The sequence below is a fragment of the Camelina sativa genome, chromosome 16 (genome assembly GCF_030686135.1).
Source record: "Camelina sativa cultivar CO46 ecotype springtype chromosome 16, ASM3068613v1".
NCBI lineage: Eukaryota > Viridiplantae > Streptophyta > Magnoliopsida > Brassicales > Brassicaceae > Camelina > Camelina sativa.
The window spans coordinates 8,029,565-8,056,767 of NC_141895.1; the positions used below are offsets into that span (position 1 = coordinate 8,029,565).

Below are 27,203 nucleotides of genomic sequence, written 5' to 3' on the forward strand. Positions count from 1 at the left end.
TCATCATTCACACGACTTTTTATCTTCTCTTTCTCTCCTTCGCTACTTGTCTCCTTCTCTTTCTTTCTTAAAAGTATCTACCAAAACACGGAATCCAAATGTAGAATGCGAAAAAACTCATTCGGATTATTTAGAAAACATAGCTAGAGATTACGAGATTCGATATTATAAAAATTATTTAACTGACTTTGCAAATATTTATGATTGTACTGTATCTTGATCAACGGGTGATATGTTACAAAGTCAGCGATTGTTTTTCCTTGTCCTTTTGTATTCTAGTATTATGGTGGTTACAACTCTTAACATTCACCACCCCCACAAATGTCAAGCTGGAAATGACATTTTGAGAAAGCCACTAGGCCATCAACTCTTGTCAAATTGTCAACAAAATATTAAAAACTTTAAAGAAATTGTCTGACCAAAAAATATTAAAGAAATTGTCTGACCAAAAACAAAAATGTAAAGCCTTGAGGCCACAATATAGGTTAGTAAAAGTCCCACAAACCAAACTATTTAGGGCCTACCAAAACTAATCCCTTTTACTATGCCGTAGGAAACATTATACTCAATTTGGTCTCTCAGACATGCGATTCTAGCTAAGATATCTTGTGTTTTAATTCGAGAGTCAAATGTATAGTAAATGTGTGTATTATTATGCTATTATTGTTTGTATGACTAAAGTAAATTTGCAAGAACTGTGACAGCTCATATGTATTAGATTGAAAGCGGTAGATACAGAGAGATTCATGTAGTTTCATCACCAATAATGTATTCTCATCGGATTTAGACACCAGATAGATTAAAAGAAAGACCAAACTACTACATATATGTTTTACTCTCCTGACAACTCTCTCATGGTTCTCAAACTCACGCATGGACAGTCCGGAAAGGCTTGTATGTCTTGACACTACTTATCAGTCCGGCGATGGATCCAGCCGCAGCTAGTAGTGAGACGATCAAGCAAACATAGCACATCATTTTCAGTGCAATCCATCTAGCAGAGTACTTCTTAATCTTGGTCTGTGCAATGTGCATCTCAACAGGGAAATAAACAGTTAAAGGCCAGAAAGAAGCTGCTCCTATAAGACCCAATATTGCGTTGAAGAAAGGGAATATCATAGCTACCACAGTTGTTACAACCACATAAGCTGTCCTCCACACCAATCTAAAGAGGCTGATGTTGAATTTTCCAAGGACAGGTACGTTTACTGAATATTCAGCAGTGATGAACTTGTTGTCTGGATAGTTTCTGTTGCATTTTTTCTCTACAAACTGGAAGATAGGTTGCGCGAACACCTGAAAATGTTATGGTTCGTTTTCATTAGCTAACAGAGAGAAAGCGCCAATGACTAGTCTTTTTTTGGTTTTTGGTTACCTGATAGGCACCAATAAGGTGGGCAGCGATACAAGCGTTTGCAAAGTCAATTAGCCAATAGGGCTCAAAAAACCCGAAATCTGTAAGGAAATCTCCAGGGGCAGCGCTTCCAAATGCAGCATAGCCCATGCATCCACATAAGATGTAGAAAAATGTGGTTGTTGATACTCCCACAAGACTTGCTCTTTTCATGGCTTTGTTCTCAGCTGGGCTAGATCTTAGTGTATCCTGCAAAAAGCATAAAATTTTTAACTGTTAGTAATACAATAATCCAACTGTTAATATGTAAAACTATTCTTAATCAAACTGTCACTACCTAGTCCACGTATGTTCTCCATGGTTCCAAATACCGTACATTACAAGTCATTAAATGGTGAAAGCTACGATCATTAAGTGACAAAAAATAATGAGTTGTAGTGTCAACTCAATAAGCTAACGCTGTTGATAAGAATATCAAATCATTGTTTGTTGTGGAGAAGAGATTGACAATATCTTTGAGTGCGACTCTTTGTCCTTAATAAGCACATGTTTTACCTTTAAGCTAAAAGACAGATTCTTTACTTTTTGACTCTTTTGGGTAAAGCAAAAAACAAGTGGTCCACATGGAATCGATTGTCATTGTCAATAATCTCTAACCACAATTCTATTAAGAGGTTCATATCCAAAGCTAATAACACTCAAATGAAATTGATGGAGATAACTTGCCTGAATCTCGATGAGAACTGTGGCGTAAGCATAAGCGAACGCTATGTCCCCAACCGCTTGAAACGATCTCCATATCTTCTGAGCTGCGGTTACATCAACTCCAACCGCTGTGCCCGTTATACTTGTCTTACCCACTCTCCCAACTTTTCATATATAATAACATATTTACCATTAGTTTTGTAATAGTTCTTATGACTATGAATAGTATAGATAAATTGGTGTGCAACAAAAATCTTGTGCAGGTTGTGTTACAACTACTGATATAGATACTTTGAAATACAATATAATAATGAATGGTTAACAAATGAAATTTTGCAACTAACGAAAGGTTATAAAAATTGTATGTACGTACCTGCGACATACGAAATGGCTAGACCAATTCCAATAGTTGCATAAGTGAAGGACATGACCGCAGCCATAATGGAAAGGAAAGAGAGCTTGTGAAAATTTGGGATCTGGCTAAGAATAACCTGAATGATCCCAAAGAGAGCCATATACGGATAACTCGATACACTACAATCCGCCTGTTTCCCTTTATCGTGGTAACAGTTCGCTTTCCCGACCGCTCTGTTTGAACAGGATTATGTACCAACATCAATATTTTTTCACAGCTTCTATAAAATCTTGTCACACATTTTTATGACAAGAAAATTTAATTTTTTTGTAACGGTTATAAAGTAATAACATATTCACATTGTGTAGTTGACTTACACCAAACTAATAGAAGCAGTGATGGTGTAACCAACAGTAATCCCAATCAGATTCCCATACTGTGCCAGTCCACAGAGCTGCACTTTCCTACCACCTGTCATATTACAATAATTGCAGAAATATTATTTTCCGAGTCTATTTATCTATTTAATTATTACTTCTGTTTTTTCTAACCTATTAATTAATTTTCTGTTTCATAAAGCAATTACAAAACACTCCACGGAACCATGTATAATACTACTATAATCTATTTATTTCCTCCGTCAACATCCAAACACGAACAATAATGCTAATACTACAAAAATGGTTGCCTCATATGTCAATATATTCTTTAAAATTTCTCTTCTCCTTGGTTTTCACAATCTTGGATCATTATAAACAGTCCAAAAAACTTAATTAGTAAATATTCAATTTGACAACCAGCTAAAGATATTATTGATTGACTAAAATAAGTTTCAGACTAATTAATTATTTCCAACAACCATAGTGTATAATTAGCAATTGAATTGGACGGTTACCAAAGTTTTGCATTCAGTCAAAATTTTATATACTTCAGAAAGCAAATAGAGAAATTTGTGGCAATTATAGTCCACAAGTTTTTTCCTTGAAAACCAAAATTGCAGAGATTTAAAGGTCACTGAGAAAAAACAAAAAATTCATTTACTACAAAGGCACAAAACTCAATTTCAATTTGAACTAGACAGAACAATATTTTTTTAATGATTAAAAAAACACCAAATAAAATAGGAAAAAAAAATTGTTTCATCAGAAATCTTTGTGAAAAATATAGCCAAGAATCATGAATTCAAGATTCATTTCACTTTTTTTTTTTTGTAATTTCAATGAGTATCTTATGAACAACGTAAATTGATGCAAAACAGTACTGTCGCTTTTGATCGACATCAATCTTTAATAATTATTAAATTTTGCTTTTCTAACTACAATAATTCTTCCGACAAACGTCATCCCAAACTAAATATATACTACACAAAGTACAGTATCTAATGAAACAGATCCATACCTTAAGAAAATAAACCTTTTTCCAAAAAAATGAACATTTCCTAAAGAAACCTTTTCTGAACAAAAAAAAAGTGTAAAAAAAAAAAATTACAAGAAAACAAAAGATATATAGAATCTTTCAAGTCATGGTAATAAATTGGTGTACAAAGTCAAGTTTCTTTTTTTGTGTTCTGCTTTCTGACATATGAAAAAAACATTGCATATTTTTTAATACTTCAAAAACTGAAGCTGGTGTAAAAAGTGAGATTGTTTTTCATTTTTTTCAATTTACTTTGAAAGGAAAACAAAAAAAAAATAAACAGTAAAAACAAAAAAAGAAGAGAACCATACCGAGGTAAGCTTGAACAACCTCCATGTAAGTGTAGTTCCTTTTCCCGGTGACGGGATCCGGCGCACGGTAGCAATCAGCAAGCATGGTCGAAGTGAAGTAAGTGATGAACGAGAAAATAAGCAAAATCGAAGTCCCTGCGATCCAACCAAGCTGAGCTATAGCCCATGCCAAAGACAACACTCCGGAGCCTATAACCGCCGTGATAATATGCGCACTAGCCGTAAGCCATGTCCCTGTACGCTTCTCTCGACCGTCTTCATCGACGTTCTTGGTCGGGTCCGTGATGTTGTAGGCATCGCCGGACTCCGCCGTGGAGTGGTTGTGTTGTTCGGTGTTGAAACTCTTCATAGTGAGAGCCAAAGAAGAAGAAAGAGAGAGATGAGATGAGATGAGATGAGAAGAAGATAAAATAAATGTTTTAAGTGAGAGAGAGAGATGAGAGAGTAAATGAAGAAGTCTAAGTATAGTCAACAGATTTGTGTTTACATAATATCATATATATAGACTTACTTGTATATGTATATAATGGAGTTTAGCATATATGCCAACGAGACGTATACGTAAAATACGTGTTCGATTTTTAACTTTTTTTTGCAAAATGTTTTTATTTAATACGGTTTTCGGCTTGGGATATGTAAATTGCTTTTGGCTAGACTTTGAGACCACCTATGGGGGGACGATTTTAATATTCAGATTCTGTAATAATTGTTCTTTTTCTATGAATGTTAATTTAAGTGAATTATAGATAAAGTTTTTTTTATATATATACTATAAGTTCAATAAGAAAAAAGAAAAAAAATACCTTTATAAATTAATTATGTTGAGATCATGACATTTTATTAATTTATAGTGATATTAATATACTAATAATATTATTTTATAGTGTAAATTAATAATTATTAATTTATAGATATAAATTTTATTTTTTAACAAATTATGAATTGAGACAATTTTAGAAAAATAAAATTAAACTTTTGGATGTTTTCAATTTAGAATTGAATTGGTAATATTTTTAAAAAATTATTGACAATAAATTACAAATATTCTGTAAAACTATCAAAATTAAAAATAATGCATATGCAGAAATTGAAAACTTTTTAAAAAACATAGCTATTTCTATGGCATTTATAGAGTATTTTTTATTATTATAATTTGAAAATACAACATAACAATTGTTTGATAAATATGCGCTATTGGAGAAAATTCAAAATTTTAAAACATACATATATCAATATATATATATATATATATATATGTAAATTTAAATAATTATTAATTTATGATATTATTAGGACCATATTTTACATGGAGATTTCAAAAAATTATTATCTTATTATCTTATCAAATTTTGTTTTTTTTACACTCGCCAAACTTGGGACCAACAAAATTTATTAATTTATAGTGTTTATTAATTTATAGAGTTTTTACTGTATGGTTTTTTTAATTGTATAATCTAGAAAAAAAATTCAAATATTATAATTTCGTTTGGAAGAACTTCAAAAGATACACTTCTAAGAACTTGTAAACTTATATGTAATGTTCTAAATAAAATTATTTGCTCTCTAAATTCCTTTTTTTTTAACAGCAAGAGAATATATTAACTCAAAATAGCCAATGTGAAGGGGTATTGTTTACATAGATAACTCGATGCGAAACTGAATGAAACTGAAGGGATATTATTTGCTCCCTAAATTCATGAAATACATTCTATTTATAAAAAAAAATCTAAAACATATCTTAATAAATAAGTTATACCAGAATCAAAGTAAGAAAATAATCGATGGTTTTGTATTTGATATAATATTGATAAAAGCGGATTTTAGCATTTGTACCATTGTTCTTCATTGCTTTTGGAGGAAAATGAGATGTTTATATTATAGGCACTAGATGCCACGAACATTTGGGTTTCCAAATTTCTGATCGATGGAACCAAAATAAATTTATTTTTATGTATTTTTCTTATGTTTATTAAGAAAATATATATATTCAAAGATACGTGAAAGCTATATGGATTCGCTAACCAACAAGTTAAAAATCATCAAATTTTGTTTTTTTTTGTTCTTTTAGGATCATCAAAATTATTACTACACATCAAGAGTTATGGACGTTGAATCTGTAACAAATAAAAGTGAACAACCAACATAGATGCATCTATAATTCTATAGAGACCAATTAACACTTTAATTTGATGTTAATATAATTTAACACGTTACTCTTTTTTATGAAATTTACTTTTTGAATGTCGAAGTTGCCATACTCATTATTGAGAGTTTGAGACAGATAAATCGAAAGAGAAATGTTGCATATGCAAGAATATGTCTAACAGCATCTCTATTGGACATATTTGATAGAGGGTCAGAATCATAAAAAAATTTAAAAATGAAAAAAGTATCTCTGTCGAGAACTATTAAGATACATCATTTGATTGGTTGGATAAACTAAAAAGTAATTAGATAATTAAATTAATTAAAATATTATTATTTATTTTTTTGACATCCAAATAGCTTTAAACTGATGGAGTTGCTCTTAAGTGGTCTCCAATTACTGGAAATAAAATTCTGAATTATATAGAACGTATTAGCTAGAAAAACTTGAAACCCGAGATAATCCGAACATTCATGCATAGATACCAAATTTCATAAATCCATAAATAATGAAAATATGGATGGATTCACAATATAAAAGAAAAATAGAAATCATTCAGAACTCTCTTTCTCTTTATAATCCTTCCTCATAGAGTTAGAATTTAGTTTTGTGTATGTCTACTTGGTCGAAAAGTTCAACATACATTTATAAAAAAATTCAAAATTTGAAAGGTGTACCTTGAGAGCTAATAGATCTTTGAGATATTAGTGAATAGAACAAGTAATCTAAGAGTAATGTATTAAACAAAACAACTCAGTATACGCTAGACGGTAGTTGGTTTAATCATATATATATACAGTATATATATATATATATATGTCGACCAACAATTTATAAGTGATATTCAAATTTATTAATGTCCATATCTTATCTATGTACGATGAAAAAATTAATAAAATACTTTTATTGATTCGATAAGTTAAAAATTTTAGAAAAAACTTGAGATAAGAGTTATTTTCTTGTTTTATAAACTATTACATATGATGGAAGTAATAGTATAGAAACGAGTATTAATTCTGATTTATTTGATCTTCAAACTTTGGTTTTATATGTTCTAAAGATATAAAATTTAAGAAAAAAACAAAACTCTTGAATTTGATGAGTAAAAGTGTGTTGACCGAAACAAAAATAAACTGATGTAGAGTAAACGTGTAATATGTGATGGCTATTTTTCGTACAAGATTACTTTATCTTAATTATTTATAATAAAGGTTTCTCATGCAGCCACATAATATTGTCAATGCAAATGCACTTTTGACAGTAAAAATGTTAGACCGTTACTTCTTTGTTCATGTTGCTTCTTTAGAAACAAATGTTGATTAAGTACTTGTACATAACAAGCTGAAATTTCATCTCTATTAATTAATTAGCAATCAATACTAGTTCGGTTTTAACTAGTGAGTCTAGTGTAGTTTCATTACGCACAAAAAAAGACAAAAAAGATAAAAATTAAAACAAATAATTTATCTAAATATCTTCCAATCAAAACAAAACAAAAAACTTATATAATGAGAGAGACACTGTACTAAAACTTTAATTAAGATGCCAATTGTGAGTAAGCGAATTTGGAAACCAATAATTAGAACCATTTATAGTTTTCTCATTTTTCACCTAGCTCCAACACGCTTGAAGGGACAACTTGTTTCGATAGTTCCGTAGAATAATTTCAACGAGATGACCAATAAATCATTGAAAAATAAAATAAATAAATCATTGAAATTGAAAAACAAACGGCTGATTTTGTTTTTTTATTGGTCAAAGGCTGAATTATTTTTATAATGATTAACAAAAGACTTATTATGTGAAACCTTGACTTCTTTGTCTAACAGTTACGTATTAGGTATACTCACATAATCACATGGTTTATATTACAGTATTTCTTAGTATTAATAATTTCTAGAAAGATTCAAGATTTAAAAGAAAACTTTAATAAACCATTAATGGCATTTACTGAATCTTACAACAAATGGCATATGGAGACAGGTGCCTTCTGTAACGTCTCAGAATCTGAGGTTCTTTGCCTAAAAAATCAAAACTTGTGGTGGTGAATCTTCACTTAACGCATAACTGAAACACCAAAAAGCTGTTAGGTTCATGCAAGATAGTTAAGCCTAATTAATTAAAATAATTTAGATTATTTAATTAAAAGTAATGGTCCACAAGAATGTTTTATGTGACCTCTCACGAGTTGCCTCGTATTTGAAAAGTCTTTGTATTTGAAGATTGCTCTGAAAGAAACAGTTATATTAATATGTGTATGTTGACCATGTACACGGATGGAGAACCAACCGTAGAGTATGAGTATCCCCAATTGTAGATCAATGTATAAGATATTTTCTTTGTCTAAAATAATTTTTAAAATGTGATATAAAGATGGAAGCAAAGTGGAAGTTTCAACTTTAAAAAGAACAGCGAATAAATCTGATATTTCAATAACAGGTTTTGATGTGAATTTTTTCATCTTTTTTTTTTTTTTTTTTGGTACTATGCAATCAGGTCAAAGATTGAATTTTCCTATCTTTTTTTGTTTTTGTCGAGAGAATTTTCCCATCTATGAATTTTTCTTGTGAAGTTTTGATTGGTTGGGTAAACTAAAAAATAATGTTTGTTTTGGTCTTTTGTGTGTTTGAAGGCCGGATTTTGTTGGCAAGGTGTGTTCAGTTTTTATGTTGTAACCACAGTCTAAGTTTAAGATAAGTTTGGTGACAATAAAAGGAGGAAATTGTGAAAAGAACTACCAAAACTAAATCCAGAACAGTTTTAAACTCAAAGGAAGACAATAAGTTTGGTTGGCATGGTCATGTCAGTTGTTTCAAATCCAAGGAAGGCAATAAGTCTTCAAATTTTGATTTCAATGTTTATATCATTTCCATTGAAAAGGTTGTAGTTCTTAAAGCTATGATCTTTTGTTTTTAAACATTTTCAACAACTTTGTCCCAAAAAAAAAACATTTTCAACAACAAATGATGGATGATTTTTTTTTTTTTTTGGATTTTTTTTTTGAATTTTGTGTGGTATAGTAGTGCGAGGCTGTGAGCTAGCAGAAAAATATGATTTTGTCCTTGCCTCCTTGGATATATGGTCGTGAGGCAATTTCTATGCTACCGGCATTGAATAAACCGAAATCCTAATACTTGTAGATTATATAGTGTTGGGATATGATTACTATGATATTTCCTATATATATATGCATTAGATTTTGCAGTAAAAAGGAAAAATAAAAGTATTGTGTTAGAGAACTTTTTCTTTTTCTTAGTATGTTATTAATTAATGTTACAATTCATTCTTTGGAACAGTGTCTCATTTTCCTCAAAAATATGCAAATTTCTCTTGCGAAAATATCTGCTTCTTCAAGAGAAGCATAGTGAATAGGAAATGGTGTTCCCGCAAGCTTTAGCATGTAAATGATTGGAGTCCGAGCCTTTTTTTGATGTTCTTTGATTCTAAATCCAGTAAAATAAGTTCTCACACTTATTAAGTTCAAGATATTCTAAGATTAATGTTTTAGCAATGATGTCCATTCTCCTTTAAATGATCTAGTTTAGTCATTTTTTTTTTAGCTTAGTCCTTTTCTTAGTGCCTATCTTTGTCAATTTTCCTTAAATCACATCACATTATCTATAGGCTAGCTTCTTCCTTTTAAAAGAAATAAGATTTAACCTTTTGCAAAGGAAAAAAAAAAAGAAGAAAGGCAAAATAAGTATATATGCACTAAAAATTTGGAAGTATATGTACTCGAGAGACACCACTACAATGGATACAATCTAACCTCGATCAGCTCTGGCATCCTAAGGACAACGAAGAATTAGAAAACAAAACAAAAATGCTATGAAAAACACTCATTTGTCATTTTTAAGATGTTCATTTTGGACGTGACTATCTCGTAACTTTTCGAATATATATCATGGGTGTGATCCCGACTTATCATTTTCTCGCTTGTGGCAATATGAGTTTTAACTTTGTCTCCGAAATTTTATGGGGTTTTTGTCGGTTTATCCTATCTTCAAATTATGTTGCATCTGTAGATGCTTTTATATTTGAGTTTGTAAGCTCTAAATTTGTATTACTCCAAAGCTAATTTGTGTAACACATTTGGATTGAATGGATAACCTTTATAATACATTTGGTATTGTTTGTACCGGGGATTGCACAACTTAAACAAATAAAGATTTTGTGGGAAAGAGCAAGCAAATTCTTTTATTAATCAGGAAAAACGTGAGATCGTCACTTAAAACAAGTCGGGATCGAGCTCGTTAGTTTACAAGCGAACTAGCAAGCTTAAAGTGACGAACTGAAAATATGAATGAATTATACGAAAGACAATAACAGTTTTCGATGCAAAGTATTGCTTTGTAGGTTTTGTCCGCGGGTCAAGATGGTGATCCCAATAAATGTTTTCTCCTTTTATAGGGGACTGTTGACCTAAGGGTGTCTAGGGTTTTTGTAGTGAATTCCCGAGATTGTCCTTTGCGGGAATTAGTGGACTTGCTCCCAATCTTTTCGGGCCGAAATTGTAATTAATGAGTCTTGTTGGGCCGAGTGGCATATTATCCAACAGGTATGATTGGAAAACAATACTTTTGCCCGAAAAATAGTGCTCATTACATGTAATTCTACTGTATATATAGCGTCAAAGCAATTAATTTCTTAAACTAACATTTAATGCGGTTGAATACATCTCCTTCAACAAGAAACATGCACAACCCTTCCATTTAAAGGATTAGTGACCGACCTAAATTTATAATTTACTCTTTACAAATTACAAATTACATCTCTATTCACATTTATACGCATATATATTTCTGAAAAATTATCAGTCGATCGAATCTCTTTTATCTACTATTATTCCACATTTTTACACGTCTTCATTCAATGTTATCATATTTTCTTAATTTGGTACCTTTAGAAAACACGTCTTTCGAGAAATCCAAACTAAAAACAAACATTACTTTACACAGCTCCTCACTTCAAGCTTGATTAGATTCCCTATAGCATGCACTTGATAAACATGATCATCATTTAGCTCAACTCATAAATATATAAGACTGAATCTTATACTATCTTTGGCCATATTCCACATTATTTTTTTTTTTTAAATCCGCTTTCGAGAGCACCTAGGTGTTAACATGTTACATGGTACATTGGTGTCTGCCAAACTCATTAACGTCTTCACTATCTTTTTCATTTTAAAGTTAATATTCATCATTTTCTAAATAGAAAACCACAAAAGTATTTTTAGATTATTAAACGATAAAGATCCCATAAGAAGTTGAATAATTTTCATCATTACCAAAAAAAAAAAAATAATATATACTACTATTTTTTGTCGTTTTCAACTGTTATAACAACACGTCTTCCTAAATCTAGTATTTTTCAACTGTAGTTTGTGATGACGTTTTGTTTTCTCTAAAACGTGGTTGTGGTTATCTATAGACAAAAAAAAAAGGTTCATTAATTGATCTCTGAATCAAGGACACCATTCGAGAAGATAAAATAGGTAGAAGATATCAAATCTGACGTCGCAACATATTTACCAGAAAAGATTTATAGCGATACCTGTAAAGATATACAATAAAGTGGCTTTGGCATTGCAAAAATTGGCAAAGTAATTGACCAAACGAATTTTTCATTCTTTTACTTTATTAGTGCAATGTCTATTTCACTAGCTAGCTATATACTATACGTGGGAGGTTCATATTATTTATAAAACTTTACGATATATAGAACATTATTTTATCAAATTCAAAGACACGTGAACGAGTTTGGCCTATAAAGTCGACCCCACGGAAAATAATTCCAAATTACCAACTTATACAATGATTTCGAGTATGATGGAAAAAAGAAGGGACTTCGAATTTTGATTGCCAATTATTTTGGGGGAATCAAAATTTTCGTAGTCGACAACCAAAATGAATTTTATGAATTTGAGCTGATAAATTTTATTTTTATAAAGAAATGTATTCAGAGACACAAAAACAATTTTTTTTAAAAAAATGTAGTAGAAGTCGACTTTGATTAAAGTTAAAATAAACTGTTATGTATTGTGAGACAACTAATTCTGAACGAAATGGACGGTGTATATCGTTAAGTAACTTTAGTGCCGACTTCTTGGAAAGTTTAAAAAGTAAACAATAGTCACAAAACAATATAATAAAAAGTTTAGATGATAAAATTGGTTTTTCAAATATAAGAAAAGTAGTTCTTGGATTCTTATTTCAGGTCATATCACCAGATTTTCTGAACGATCACTCAGACCCGATCAATGGAGTAGTTTGAACACGACTCACATAGTACTTTAGTTCATGTTAATTAGTCTTTGATACTGATTGATATAATAATTTGTTACATTCATTTAAAATATTTATGAAACTGAGTTCTGAAAGGTTTCAATGTCGTTGAAAAACAAATTTTAAACTGTTTGGTTGGCTAAGAAAAATAAAACTCAAAAGTAGTGAAGAGAAAATGTATATTCACTTCAATTTATAAAATCAATATATGAATGTGAAATGTAAGGAAAATACTTTATCTAACATTTTCCTTTGTATTGTACTGTTATACTGTACACAATGTTAATGTCCAGTATGCCACTCTATCTATATATCTTTTTTTTTTTGTATTACAAAACTTATATTAAGTGGAAATTATATGTTGGTCACAACATAACATGTGAAATATTTTTGTTAGAATATCCATTAATTATATAAATATATGATGTCCATAATATAGATAATAAGAGCCTCCTCCATACAGCTTTATAAAATGTAACGTTGGAGTAGCATGGTCTAAAACGAAACTGCTTAGTGGTGCTTTTTGGGTGCTCCATTATCACATGGGTAAGGTTTTGATGTATGATTACAATTATGTTAGGTTTGGTCGCTCGGGCCGTTGAACTTTTTAAATTATGTTATGGTGTTGGGAAAAGGATAAATTTCAACCCGTACTATTTCAAAAGTGTAAATTCCTATCTAGACAATATAATGGTGTGTTATTCAACCTAAACCCTCACTTAATTCAAATTTACTACCTAGACTTCGAATCGTTACCAATATTCCTACGTTGACTCAAACATTATTAGTCAACCATTAAATGTTTTGATCAATTTGATACGTAAGCGATGATGTGTCAAGGTTGTTGGGTTCAAAACCTTAAAACGACATCATTTGGAATGAAAGGTTAAAACGACATGTTTTAAATTGGGGGAAAGATCTTAAATTAGGGTTCTTCAGTAAGTTCGATTTCAATATGCTTGTGCCTCTCTTTTCCCCAATTCAAAACACGTTGTTTTAACATTTCATTCCAAACGACGTCGTTTTAAGGTTTCGAACCCAACGACCTTGACACATCATCGCTTACGTGTCAAATTGATCAAAACATTTAACGGTTGACTAACGCTATTTGAGTCAATGTAGGAATACGGTAACGATTCGAAGTCTAGGTAGTAAATTTGAATTAAGTGAGGGTTTAGATTAAAAAACACACCGTTATATTGTCTGGGGTAGGAATTTACACTTTTGAAATATTACAGGTTGCAATTTACCCTTTTCCCTTATGGTGTTATAGTATCCAAACATATAGCCACTTTATTTGTTTGATGTATATCTTTGCTAACCTTAAGTTACAAACGTTTCCAGGTTTACATTATTGCTACGAAATACGAATACTAAGGATAAAATTTTCTAAAAATGTTGTGACAAGACTAGTGTTCAAAAGCTAAACTCAGTTGAACAAAATTATGTATCTACAAGCAAGCACCAATGATACAAAGAAGAATGGTTCTATTGTGACATAAAAGTTTATATAAAAACACTCAATATTCAAACATCTTCGTAGTGAATGATAAAGAGAAGAAAGTATTCTCTCAAAGCTTTTTTGCATGAAGCCGGTTATCAACTACAATTATGAGAAACTAGTTGCGAATAATAAAAGAAGAATGGTCGAGCTCGAAGTTTACTTACCGTTATATCACTGATGTCACATTTACCAATAATCGGAGTTAGCGAAGAAGACACTTGTAAAGCAGTGAGAAAAAAGTTACGACGAGCGAGGATTGGCTCCTTCTAGACCAAACTCTAGTAGAGAAAGAGCTGGTATGAGTCAGTGGGAGAAAAAAAGAGAAGGAAAAGGAAGAAAATTAATAAAAAAAATGAGACAAAATATGCGATAAAATTAACCATAAGACTTGTTTTTATGTTATTTGAGGGTATTTTTCTTGTATTATTATTGTCAATGTGTCATAACCCTAGCTTAAACTTGTATATTGCATGTTATTGACGTCTAACAAAAAAAAACAGAAGAGCTTAATGAAATCAACAATAACTAACTTCTCTCATCATCGCTAATAAATATGAAATAGTTGTTACAATTTTTTCTATTCATACGCGATCACTTTGAAATATCATAAAATGACAAGTATCATTTAAAATAACGGTTAACAAAGTGTTAAGAGTTTAGAAGTTTTTTATATTGGTAATTGTTGAGTACATATCTTCGTTTGATACTAAAATATGTTCAAAGGCATCTTTAAAAGACCAAAAGATTAGACGATGTACCTGATGTATAAAATTCTGTTTTATCCAGAAAAAAAAATGTATGAACAAGTGATATATATATATATATATATATATATAAATTATAATATGAATAAAATTGTATATGGACCATTGTAGATTCCTTCACAATTGAAGAACAAATTGTTAGAAAGAGACACATCTTTTTTGTAAAGCAAAATGGAGAATATCGTTAGCATCACGAGTGGTATGGCATCTTCTTCATCTATTTCCCATCAAGTTTGTTTAAGCAAGATAATGTCTTAATGTTCTTTTCAAATGTAAAATCAAAAGATTCCATTTAGGATTCTTTGCCTATTTTGTCATTTTATTAATTTAGTAGATAAGAATGTGTATTGATCAGCCCATCATGACTTAACAAATGTTTTGCATATATAAGGATCTCTGTACCAACAGAACACTAGGATTTGCTGATATAAGCTGCTACAAAACAGTAATGTACGTGTATATTTTTTTTCTACGAACTCGAATCTAACATAATTGTATAAGCACTTCGAAGATACACATAATGATTTTTTCTTAATTAAATTGGACTTCGTAGGAAAAAGAATATTTTGCATAAAAAACCTATAAAATATAGTGTTACGGTAACGGTAGTAGAATACAGTATCACAATTTAACATTTTGACCCAATGGTTTGGGTATAAAATAGTGGCCCATTAAGCATAACTAAAGGCCCAAAACTAACAAGTCAAGTTACCCGAAAATTAGCGGGTCAGGATTATTTTTTACCGTACGAATCGAAAAAACAAGACAAAGCTTGGATCGAACATGGTCCGGTCTCCTTCTCTCGTATGAACATTCGTCCTTAAAGACTCGACAAAAATTTAATCAAATCTGAATTAAAGTTTCCATTTTTATAACAATTAAAAGCTCCCCTCGAATTGCTCGACGATAAATTTTTATTCTTTGTACCAATCACAATTTGTAGCTTCCCCAGATCCTTTTCTCATCCTCTGTTCTTTTCTCCACATTGTTGTTATCTTCAGTGTTTTGTCTCATTGTTCTCTTTTCCCAGAAGCTGAAACCAAGAAAAAGCCCTAACAAATCTGTGTTCTTTCTTTTCGTTTCTGTAAATCCGTCAGATCTTGATCTAAGAGACCTTACAGGTTCTGTTCTTGCTCTGTTTTCGATTCATTGCATTTAAATTGATCTTACGAATGATGGGTCTTGTAAAAGTTTTTTTTTTTAAATGTGCTTATTGCATTATTTGCAGGTGTTGTTTAGTGTTATGGTTCACCTAAACATTATGTAGACATGTTTTTAGTTTTGGGAGATTTATAGAGAGAGAGATGAGATTGATTGATAGTTTGATACTAAAGAAGAACAAAGTCCAAAAGATTAAGAAAGTGATGTGATTTTATTTTTGGTTCACATATGATACGCCGTCTTAGATGGTTAATTGGATTGAGTAAAAGAAGTAGGCAAGCAAAGACACTTGATGCGAAACCTTACATTGCAAAGGTTAAGCCTGTACTGATGGTTGATACGGTTCAAGAGATTGCGATTTATATCCACAGGTTTCATAACCTTGATCTTTTCCAGCAAGGGTATGGAAGCACTTGTTATGTTTTTGTTTGACTTCAAAAAAAACTTAAGTTTCTAGTTCTACAATGTTCTTTAAAAGTTTCTGATTCTTTTAATTCATTAGATGGTATCAAATAAAGATCACCATGAGATGGGAGGATGGTGATAACGTAACGCGTGGTATTCCTTCACGAGTTGTTCAGTATGAAGGTGATATATAGCTTTTCTTATGTATAAGTTACTGCTCTTAGTCTAAATGTATTTGTTGTTATGCCTGAGTCTGCATTGTTAGAGACTTTATGTGAAAAAGAGGGTTGTTTTTTTGTTACAGCACCTGATTCTGGTTCTATTGACTCATATGGAGTGTGGAGGATAGTTGATAAAGATAATAGTTTCTTAACACAGCCCTTTCGTATCAAATATGCAAGGCAGGACATTCGTCTGTGTATGATGATTTCATTTACTCTGCCTCTAGAAAGATATGAGGTAGCAATCTCTACTCATTATTTATTCTTATTATGTATCTGGTGCGTTAATAAAGTTGTGTAATGATTCTGGGTATGCAGGGGTCAGCTACATCTGCTGCGATATTAAAGTTTGAGCTTATGTATGCTCCGTGTATAGATAACGAATCAGGGAAGCAATTAGATTCTTCTCCTGTTTCAGTTCATGAGTTCCGTATTCCTCCTAAAGCGCTCACAGGCTTGCATTCATACTGTCCAGTGCATTTTGATACACTTCATGCGGTTCTTGTCGATGTGAGTGTCCACATCACTGTATTGAAATCTGCTGCTTACAAACGACCTGCTAGTCTATCAAGGTTAGTCTACAAAATGTTTCAATTCGATGTAATATTATACTTTATTGTCTGCTTTAAGTTCATATTTTTATTTAGTTGATATGTCAAAGTGTTTGATGCAGTGGCGTAAGTAACAGTAAAAATGTCAGTGGCAGCACTGCTCAATCTTTCAAGAAAGTATGTGCTTGTGGTTCAATGGTTTAATATTTTTTTGCATCTGTCTAGATTTAGAAAACGTCTTATTGTTTTGTTGCCAACTTTTTTATCCACTAGGCACTTGGTCTGCTTGCTTCTGCTGACAAGAAGCTGGTGTCATTTGTTAAAGCATTACTTGGAGCTCGTGCTATTTTACTCGAGGATATGCAAAGACTTAGCGAGGCAGCTGGTCAATCAATAGACTTGTCTGACTTTGTTTCAAATATGAACAATGTTCCGTTATCTAACTCAACAGTTGACGGTTCAGGACAAGGCAAGGAACAAAACAGTCTTGAGGTCCTTGCTTTATTTTGATGCTGATTGGTTTTTTAATGGATTATTCAGTTTCATTTTCATCTCTGCTTATTTCTCAATTCTCTTTGGAACAGAAGTTGAATATCACATTTGATTTAGCCAGTGATGAGTGGCTTCATGAATTACCAAAGGATCAGCTATCCCGTCTATTCCACTTACTTGGCACCCAGCTGCATTATCTTTGGACCACGTTTCTAGGATTTCACCGGTAACTCCTTTAGACTTTCAATGATCTTCTTAAGTTTCTTAAGCAATCTGAAAAGATGAATATTCTAGACATTTATCTCATGCGTCCTTTTTAGGGATAATCACACAAAAATACTGGAATATCTTCGTGATAACTGGACTAAAGATCGGAGAGCTGAATGGTCAATATGGATGGTGTATTCTAAGGTTGAAATGCCCCATCATTTTATAAATAGTGGAATGACTGATATCTTAAACCAGAGTGCACACAAAAGACACTCAAGCGTGTTGAAGTTGAATGAAGTGAGTTTCGTCTTCTGTCTCTCTTCTTGTTTTTGTGAAAACACAAGCCTGCCTCATCCTATTTTTTTTTCTCATGCAGCCTGCTCAAATTGCAGCTACCCGTGCTGAACTTCACCGTCGAAGTATTGCACAGATGCGGGTTTGTTCTTGTCTGTTTGGTTTAGTTCTCTCTTTAGTTTATGAACTCTTCGTTTTATTTTGTCACAATACAATTGTTGGTGCAGATTAACAACCGTTCAATACAAGACATGCATATACTTGGAGATCCTATGCGGGTTCCCATTGTTATTATTGAACGTGTATTGAATGCACCAAGACGCACTTTAAGTGATAATTCGTATTTGAGACATGTGGATCTGCTCGATTCTAACTTGCTTAATGGGAACAATGATGAAGCGGATAAAACAAAACATACTAACTCCCAGCAAAGTGCTCGTGAACTAAAAATCGTTGTATTTGTTCATGGTTTTCAGGCAAGTATCTTCTGGAAATGTTCTTTCCTTTTTCGATTTGTTTTTTCACTTACGTGATGGAAATGTGTTTATTATTTGTTACCACAGGGGCATCACTTGGACTTGAGGCTTGTTCGGAATCAGTGGCTTCTGATAGATCCAAAAATAGAGTTTCTCATGTCCGAGGCAAATGAGGAGAGAACACATGGAGATTTCAGGGAAATGGGACAGAGACTTGCCCAAGAAGTTGTTTCTTTCCTTAAGAGGAAAAAAGATAGATATGCGAGACAAGGGCAATTAAAAGGGATCAAATTGAGTTTTGTTGGGCATTCCATTGGTAATGTCATCATCAGAACAGCACTTGCCGGTAATAATTCTTTAAAAAATCTGGTAAAATATCAAATGACTCTTTAGTTATGTTTTGGTGTTTATGCAATCGCTTTGTTGTTTTCAGATAGTTTAATGGAACCATACAGGAAGTTTCTACATACATACTTATCGCTCTCGGGTCCGCACTTGGGTTATCTGTATAGTACAAACTCCTTGTTTAACTCCGGGCTTTGGCTCCTGAAAAAGTTGAAGAGTACACAAGTTATTCACCAGCTTACACTCACAGATGATCCTGACCTCCGTCATACTTTCTTTTACAAACTCTGCAAGGTTAGAGAACTATACCTCACCATGGTTTTCGCAGAAATGTATCTTTGTTGTCTGGTTCTAAAAACTCTGAATTCTTTCAGCAAAAGACGTTGGAAAACTTCAAAAACATAATTCTCCTCTCGTCCCCTCAGGTATGCTTCCCAGTTTGAAACTTGATTGTGTGAAGTTTGTTACTAGTAGTTGATCAGATTAGGGGACAAGAATCTCAAGAATGATGTGGCTGTTATGTAATGCAGGATGGTTATGTTCCATATCACTCGGCAAGAATCGAATCATGCCAGCCGGCTTCTTTCGACAGCTCGAAAAGGGGAATAGCCTTTTTAGAAATGCTGAACAATTGTTTGGATCAAATACGTCGACCGGTCCCCGAAGCACCACATCAGCAACGGGTGTTCATGCGCTGCGACGTTAACTTTGACACAACTGTGTATGGTCGTAACCTGAACTCATTCATCGGACGTGCTGCTCACATCGAGTTTTTGGAGTCTGATATTTTTGCAAGATTCATAATGTGGTCATTTCAAGATCTGTTCCGCTGAACTTCTTTTAGCTGAAGAAATTTTTGGGATTTACAAAAGGGAAATATGCACTGTTGTATATTAGCTTTATAGATAGTTTTGGTCTAAAATTGTTTTTGAAAGAAAAGTTAGATAGTTGGTTTACATTACAAGCAATGTATTTTTCTTGCAAGTAGAAACATAAGCATCGTTTGAGAGGTTACCACTTCTTTACATAATAATAGAAGGTTAGCGGTTCCTGGGTGAGTACAAAATAACGGTAAATACATCGTTTGAGATGTTAACCCAATGTATTTAAGTTTGGGATCTATCACTTCTTGACATAAGAATACTACTGGAACATTCCTGATTTAGTACAAAACAACAATTTATAGGGGTGGATTCAATCATATATTTAAAGTTATTTGAGGTTTTATATGATTTTAATGATTTAAATAAAATTGTAATGATTTATTGTTAAAAGAAAAAAATCCTATTGAAAACCATGCCATTTAGATTTTTTATTTTTTTAACTAAAAAATCCTTTATAATTCTTTAACTTGTTTGGGCTTAGTCTTGAGTGAATTTGATGTTGTCACCTTTTTGTATTCTATAAATGTAATTCGTTCAGTTTTTAATATAAATTCAGATGACAAAGAAAAAAAATCATTAAACATTCACTCTTCAAAATGATAGTTAGTTAGTTTTTCAAATCACTAGTTCAGTTAAACAAGATTTCATAATACCTTTTAAATTTCATTATTGATTTGCTTGTTATTAACATAAATAATTGAAAATGTTTGATTGAATACACCCTTAAATATCTACGATTTTGTGGTTACAAACGGAGACTCAAGTTTTTTTTTTAATCATTCTTACATTTTAAAGTCTAACTACGAGTACGACAATCAGTTTATGTTGGTATATAAATATATCATACATCTTTTGTACAATATAATTTTTCAACCAGACATTAACTACATAAAATATTCCATTGTAGTCCAATTTGAATATAAATATACTACCTTATGTTTTGAATATGAAAATCTTCATGCATCATTTTTATAATAACATAAACATAAAAAGAACTGAATTCACGAAGTTGGAAATTAAAAACTAAGATTGCAACATTAAAGGAGTTGAATTCAGTGTCATATAAGCAAAATCTAGACATGTATAACTTTTGTATATGTAAATAGTTTTTTTTTGGTAAACACGCACAATACAAACATTAGAAGTTTTAGGAAGGAGAAAAAGAAACTCTAGTTTTTCATTTGTTAGTTGCTTAACTATTGAGCTTCTTATCTTAGCTACAAAAATGTTTTATCTTCTTCAATCCAGCATTTACCATGGGTAGCTTTTCTACCCTTCTCTATATTCAAATCTCTTAGTTTTCTTCATATTCTTTTTCTTTTATGTATATTTAATATTTTTTTCAGTCGATATGATTTTCCGTTTGGTTTGAATGTGGTAGCTTAATTGTGATAGCATCATCGACTATGTTGCTGATGGATTCGTTTCTATGTAATTGATCTAATTTATGATTTTGTTTCATAATCATTGCTTTTATTTCTTGTTTTGTTTCACGATCAGATCCCAATTTAACTAACTTGTTATCATATGTCATACTTCCCAAAATCTACTTTTCAATCCACTTTAGTTAAAAATATTTGGACAATTGGAGTTTTAATGATTATAAGGAATTTTAATGGATTTTCTTAGTTAAAATTTCAAAAGATGATCTCCTGGATTTGGGAGGATTTTACAATAGATCATAATTTAACAACTTTATAAAACTCAAATCATTTCAAATACACCCCCCTTAGATTTCTTTATATATTTGACTAAGAAAACTCTTTAAATTCTCTTAATGTCATCAAAATTTAATTCTCAATGTTTTCAATAATAATGGATTTCAATAAGATAACCAAATAACTAGTTCAATAACATTGAGTTTCCTTCAAATTTAAAAGCCCATAACTGATATATATGATTTTTTTTTATTTTAATACAATCACTTAAAACTTTGATTGGATTACACCCCATTGTCTCTTAGATATATGTTTGGGCAATTCTCACAGATAACATACATATATATATATATATATATAAGTTTTGTTTCCAAATTTAATACTAAACTCTAAAACCTAAATTCTACTCTCATAAAACTACACCCTAAATGTAAAATAGTCAATTCAAACCTAAAAAAATTCTATAAAAAAATTAAAATATTTTAAGTATGTTAACTAATGCCATTTGCGGAAGTTTGTAGTGTGTGTGCTATATTTGTCCATAAACTTGTTTTCGTGTTATTTTAGGTATTTCTCTTTTTTTTTTTTTTTGGTTGTTGTACGTTTAATATTTTGCTGTGAAAAGAAAATTCTAAATTTCTATAAAAGTTTCTTTAAAAATCAGTTTAAAAAAGCCTTAAATAATACCTATCTAAAATGTTGGTAAACAAATATTCTAAAAATAGTTTACAGCCGGTAACAACTATACAGTGTAAAACAAAATATTTGTTGTATTTTTTTTGTTTTAAAATTTACTTGCAATGAATGTAATTGATCTAGTGGTATGAAAAAATTAATCATCTTATCTATCACTTTTTTTTTAATGAAAAAATTTATTTTTGACATATTGGTGGGAAAAAACTGTAATAAAGAAGAAATTGCATTATCTATCACTTTTCTTTTCTAGTTCAGTAGATTTGGGTCCATTTTGGCTATTGTTTTACCGTTCGTTCTTCCATTTACCAAAATTCCACAAAAAGTTTGTCTATTTAAGGTAGGGAGCTGCCATCGAAACTCTTGGGCCATTGTTTGTGTAGGTTTTAGGTCTATCATCATGATTTAAGGTGCTGCGCATCAATTATTTAGGTTTTCTTACGTTGATTCAATGATTCTCTTTTCTAGGCCCATCCCAATAATAAGGGATGCATGCAATTATTTGACAAAACCTTTGCGGCACATGCATGTGTTATATAGCTACTATTGTTTCCAACCACATGTGTCCCGTTTCTTTGTCTACATAGAGATAGCGTCAAAGGATTAAATAGTTATGCTCTAAATTGTTTGTTTCTGTGCCAATTGTCAAGAGCGAGAGTTTGTATTGAGTTATATTCGTTTTGGGACCAAATGTCTAAATATAGAACTTTTTGACTAGTCATATGAGATCTTTGCATAATTGTTTTACACGTTTTGGAAAGAACAAAAAAAAAAAACTAGAAAGACTGAATAGATGTTGTCAATCTCAAAGGATTGAGAAGCCATGATGAGAGTTCTGCAAAACGTATAGACGTTCGCAATAGACCCGTACGTGTTCTCTTTCAGAAGTCTCAAGTGCAATAGGACCACCATTTAGGTATATGCACGCACGTACAGCTTTGACCAATCAATATGTGTAAGCAAGAAAGCTATTGCGATGGCCTTTTTCATAAAGTCATCAGGCTTGTTCAATACTATAACAAAAACAATTGTCTTAATTAAATGTTAAAACATACTACTGCAAATTTCCTATGCCGTGCTTTCTTACGTGAGAATTGAAAACATTAGGATTTTACGCTACCTTATCTACTATGTTACCAATCAAGATACACACTGGATCGGATCCCCATCATTCTCTTAATTAATATCCGAAATTTATAAGTAAGATTGTTTGAGAAGCATGCTAGTTTATTTTCTAGAATATAGGTTACCCAAGTTTTAAAGATGTGAGATAGGTTCCACGATTCTTGTGGTCTTCGACGACTTATGCATGAGAAGAAGACCGTAAGATTATATGTTGGACAGTGGATCAGTCAACAATTGTCATACATTCGTGAAAGTGAAAGCCTATAGTTTTCCATCTTTGTAATTGCATAAATAGTTGATAAATAGCTTTCTAGTACTAATTTCCATTGAATAGGTCTTGTAAAAATATCTTTAATCATCCAATATCATTAGCTTAAAAACACTCCAAGGATAAAGTATAAAAGACAGAAGTTCAAGTAATACTTGAAAATAAATCATATTATATGATTCTCCAATAATCTAGATTGCGTAGTTATTTTTAAAAAGAAGTGGTTAGTTAAACCAGTTAGAGGGATATTATCTTAGTGTTACTAGAGTCGAGCTGGGTTTTTTTTACCTACAACATCATTTCTAGTTCCACTTATACAAAAACGACTATAGACTTTGGCATGTCATGGGTCGTGTATATATATCTTTCAATTTTTCCTTGAGAGTGTTTGACTAAATCGATTTCGAGATGGTGTTATCGTAGAGTGAGTGATTTTTTTGGTCATCTAGTGAGTATTTTTATTTATATCGTTTACATACAATAGTAAAAGTGTTCACGAAAATAGTTTAATGAACGAGTTGAAACTTTTAGAAGATTGACAAACATGGGATATTTTTGAATATGTCATTTTTGGATAAATACAAGACAATAGGATCATGATATAATATTTGACTCACTAATTAGCAAATATAACATGAATTGAGTCTTTGACCAAACCATATCAAAGCGTTATCAAAACAAAACAAAACAAAAATCAAAGACCTTATCGAAAGCAAATCCAATTGGAAAATGTATATAGTTAAGGTTTCGGTCCATAATATGAAACCGAGATAAAAGTTTCTTACGTGCTTCTTTGTTCTTCTGTTTGTGGTTGAATTTATAATGTCATAATGCATTTAATCGTTTTAGCGTATGTCCAATTTGATATAATTAAGCATACCACGCCACTAACATATAAATAAAGCGAGGTAATATAGTTCTTTCTTTTAATAGTGGTTTATTATCTCTATCGTCTGATCAAAAGCAAAACATAAATCAACTTAATCTAGCCGACCAGAAGAGAAAAAAAAAAATATGACTTGACATTTTTGTGTGTGTCAAATATGCAATGCAAAAATCAGACCATCTTAATTAGCTCCAAAAAGTAAACAATAGGATTCATTGATCACTGAACACTTTAATAACTTTTCAAATTGTTTTATCCGTTAGAGCTAGTGACATTTAGCATATACAAATATAGTTCTTTTGTCGACAAGGACTTACGATAGCTACTCGCATAACCCATTTTTTATTTAAATAATAATATTAATAGTTGAAAATAAGAGTTCCAAAATTAGAGGTTGAAACAATTAAAGTGCCGTTGTCATATAACTATGACATGTTCATATTGTAATTTATGTAATGATATATTCCGAGTAAGTTTGATGTTTTTTATTTTGTAACGAATGAAAAGTCGCCATTATTATTCATGATACACACATTCTAACCGGGTGGCAAAGGAGTGGTCTTCTCTTTTCTTATCTTGATAAGTGCTATTTGATTTTTTTAATTTACTTTTTTGTACTCTTTATAATTGACTTTGATTTTTATTTACAAAAGAATAGTATAAAGTAATAACGAACAATTCAAAGCGAGTAAATTAAGAAAAAAGTATAACCATTGGTAAGGATTCATCCGGGCGGCAGAGCCAGTGGTGAGTTATTTCTTTCAAATATAAAATCATATCCTATTTTGGGGGATGGTTAAGGCAAATTAAGGTCGGTTGAGAGAGAAAGCTCATGCATCACGCGATTAAAATATGTGAATGTTCAAGAAACAGATCAAGCTAGTCTTTTTTTTTTGTTTGTTTTATCATACATGTCAATTTAGAAACTATACAAAAAAATAATATTAATAATACTTGTCAATAAAGTTTGATAGATATTATATGTTAAAATCTTTCGTGACATTTGGCAATATAGTTTTCTGATTATTAAAATAAACCATATGCACTATGTAACAATTATATTATTGGGAAATGTATGCAAAATAATTTCTAGTAACTATGGTGAGTTAGTAGTTCTAATTTTTGTGGAAGAGTAGCTCTATTGATCTAGAGTAGGGATTGATTTTCCGTAAACGTATAATTGTTTAGTTTTATTTCTTTGATCACATGGGTATAGGTTAATTGCTTACGACACATGTGTAAAATTGGAGGAAATCCTACCTATAGGATATCTTTCTGAATTTATTCTGAATTTTAAAAAGATAATAATAATAATAATAATAATAATAATAATAATAATCTTTTAGTGGATGCAGTTTAAATTTTTATCACACTTTTATTTGTTTTACTCGTGTAAGGTTATTAATGTAAAGGCTTCGAAAGCCAAAGTGTTATTAAAAACGTCGATGCAAACAAGACTTACTTTTCGTGGTTGAATAAAATATGTCGATATTGACATGTTTGGAATGCTGGTGCCCAAAATATATTTTGTTACGTAGAAGAGGAATGCAAAATATATTTCCAAGCAATTTTTTGATGTATTCAATTTTTACACAGGTTTTTAATATCTAATAAATATTTACGTGGAAACCCCTTTGTTCCAGTGATTGACTATGACTAAGAGCTGAGTAATACTTCTAAATCAAGAGGTATGGGGTTCCACGTCCAAATAGTGCGATTTATTATTTAATGTGAAGATTAAGGAGACAAGCTTACATGAGATCTCTAATAATGCATAATTAGAGGCGTTCACCGTGATTTTACCCATGAAATAGGAAGTGTGTCTTCAAAGAAAAAAAAAATAATTTGTAGAGAATTTAATAAGGTCGGAAAGAATCATATGTGGTAGAATTGTTTAAGTAACAGTTCTCATAATTTACATTAAGTAATAAATCAAGAGTTAAAAAGAAAATATTTTCATCAATTTTAATTTATGTATAAAGAAATTATACAATATACCCATGCAAAACGTGATATGTACCTATTATACAGTTATATACATATATTACAATTACAAGTCATAGACAGGGGGATATATATTTTTACTATCCAAAAAAATCGAGTTTAATTAGCTCCAAAAATATTTCCGATCGAAGAGTAGAATAAGGTAAAATTTTCTTTTACGTGGTCAGACTCTATACATCTATCATATCAGTTGCAGTACCAACGCTGGCTTCGGAATATTACATTTGATATTCTATACAAATTAATAATGACGTTATATATATATTTACTTTATCTAAATGTAATATTCCGAAGCCAGCGTTGGTACTGCAAATGTAATATTCCGAAGCCAATATAATCTAAACGTCAACCTAGTGCATCTTCATGAGGTTGCGAAGCCGACAAGATTTGTGGTAAGAGAGAGATATAGAAAGAGGTTCTAAACCAGTAATCTACCAATGTTACTTCGTTCTCGCAAGACCCTATATATCAATAAACACATGAAAGGCCATACAGAAGGATAGTTACAAAACAAAACAAAAAAAAGGAAGGATAGTTACGATTTAAAGATCGGTGACTTGATTTTTATTGATGATGTCTATGAAAATTGTTTCGTCATACTATTTCTGCAGAAAATGACTATGCTCTTTGTTTCAAATTAAATATTGTTTTTATAACGTTTTTTTAGTAAGTGTTTTTCTACATTTTA

General features: G+C 31.2%; 2 protein-coding genes across 5 annotated transcripts; one reads left to right on the forward strand and one right to left on the reverse strand.

The window, feature by feature from the left end:
* Positions 1 to 685: 685 nt before the first annotated feature.
* Positions 686 to 4,878, reverse strand: LOC104750197 (amino acid permease 1). The gene is made up of 6 exons (XM_010471960.3): positions 4,142 to 4,878; positions 2,792 to 2,885; positions 2,433 to 2,647; positions 2,081 to 2,223; positions 1,376 to 1,603; positions 686 to 1,296 (listed from the first exon to the last, which is right to left on the reverse strand). Exons 1-6 carry the CDS (start codon positions 4,488 to 4,490, stop codon positions 868 to 870), a joined length of 1,458 nt encoding a protein of 485 aa, XP_010470262.1. The 5' UTR covers positions 4,491 to 4,878; the 3' UTR covers positions 686 to 867.
* Positions 4,879 to 15,587: 10,709 nt separating this feature from the next.
* Positions 15,588 to 20,047, forward strand: LOC104750198 (uncharacterized). Of its 4 annotated transcripts, none has more exons than XM_010471961.3 (15): positions 15,588 to 15,963; positions 16,071 to 16,404; positions 16,506 to 16,591; positions 16,713 to 16,867; positions 16,948 to 17,201; positions 17,303 to 17,357; positions 17,454 to 17,672; positions 17,765 to 17,898; positions 17,993 to 18,179; positions 18,259 to 18,318; positions 18,404 to 18,652; positions 18,740 to 18,998; positions 19,086 to 19,291; positions 19,372 to 19,422; positions 19,528 to 20,047. In XM_010471961.3, the coding sequence occupies exons 2-15, from the start codon at positions 16,232 to 16,234 to the stop codon at positions 19,828 to 19,830; spliced, it is 2,391 nt and encodes a 796-aa protein (XP_010470263.1). In that variant the 5' UTR covers positions 15,588 to 15,963; positions 16,071 to 16,231; the 3' UTR covers positions 19,831 to 20,047. The 4 variants fall into 4 exon arrangements, with proteins under 4 accessions (XP_010470263.1, XP_087346364.1, XP_019092980.1 ...); XM_087490238.1 differs by having other exon boundaries at positions 15,610 to 15,963; positions 17,454 to 17,649; XM_019237435.2 differs by having other exon boundaries at positions 15,622 to 15,963; positions 16,249 to 16,404.
* The last annotated feature ends 7,156 nt before the right edge of the window (positions 20,048 to 27,203 follow it).

What these genes read in the sequence shown, in the direction of transcription:
- LOC104750197 (XM_010471960.3), bottom strand. Translation starts at nt 4,490, where the DNA reads ATGAAGAGTTTCAACACCGAACAACACAACCACTCCACGGCGGAGTCC. An exon ending in GGTTGTTCAAGCTTACCTCG is followed by an intron (nt 2,886 to 4,141) that starts GTATGGTTCTCT and finishes GTAATATGACAG; the next exon opens with GTGGTAGGAAAGTGCAGCTC. An exon ending in CAGTTCTCATCGAGATTCAG is followed by an intron (nt 1,604 to 2,080) that starts GCAAGTTATCTC and finishes TGCTTTTTGCAG; the next exon opens with GATACACTAAGATCTAGCCC.
- LOC104750198 (XM_010471961.3), top strand. Translation starts at nt 16,232, where the DNA reads ATGATACGCCGTCTTAGATGGTTAATTGGATTGAGTAAAAGAAGTAGG. An exon ending in CTTGATCTTTTCCAGCAAGG is followed by an intron (nt 16,405 to 16,505) that starts GTATGGAAGCAC and finishes TTAATTCATTAG; the next exon opens with ATGGTATCAAATAAAGATCA. An exon ending in AGGAACAAAACAGTCTTGAG is followed by an intron (nt 17,673 to 17,764) that starts GTCCTTGCTTTA and finishes TCTTTGGAACAG; the next exon opens with AAGTTGAATATCACATTTGA.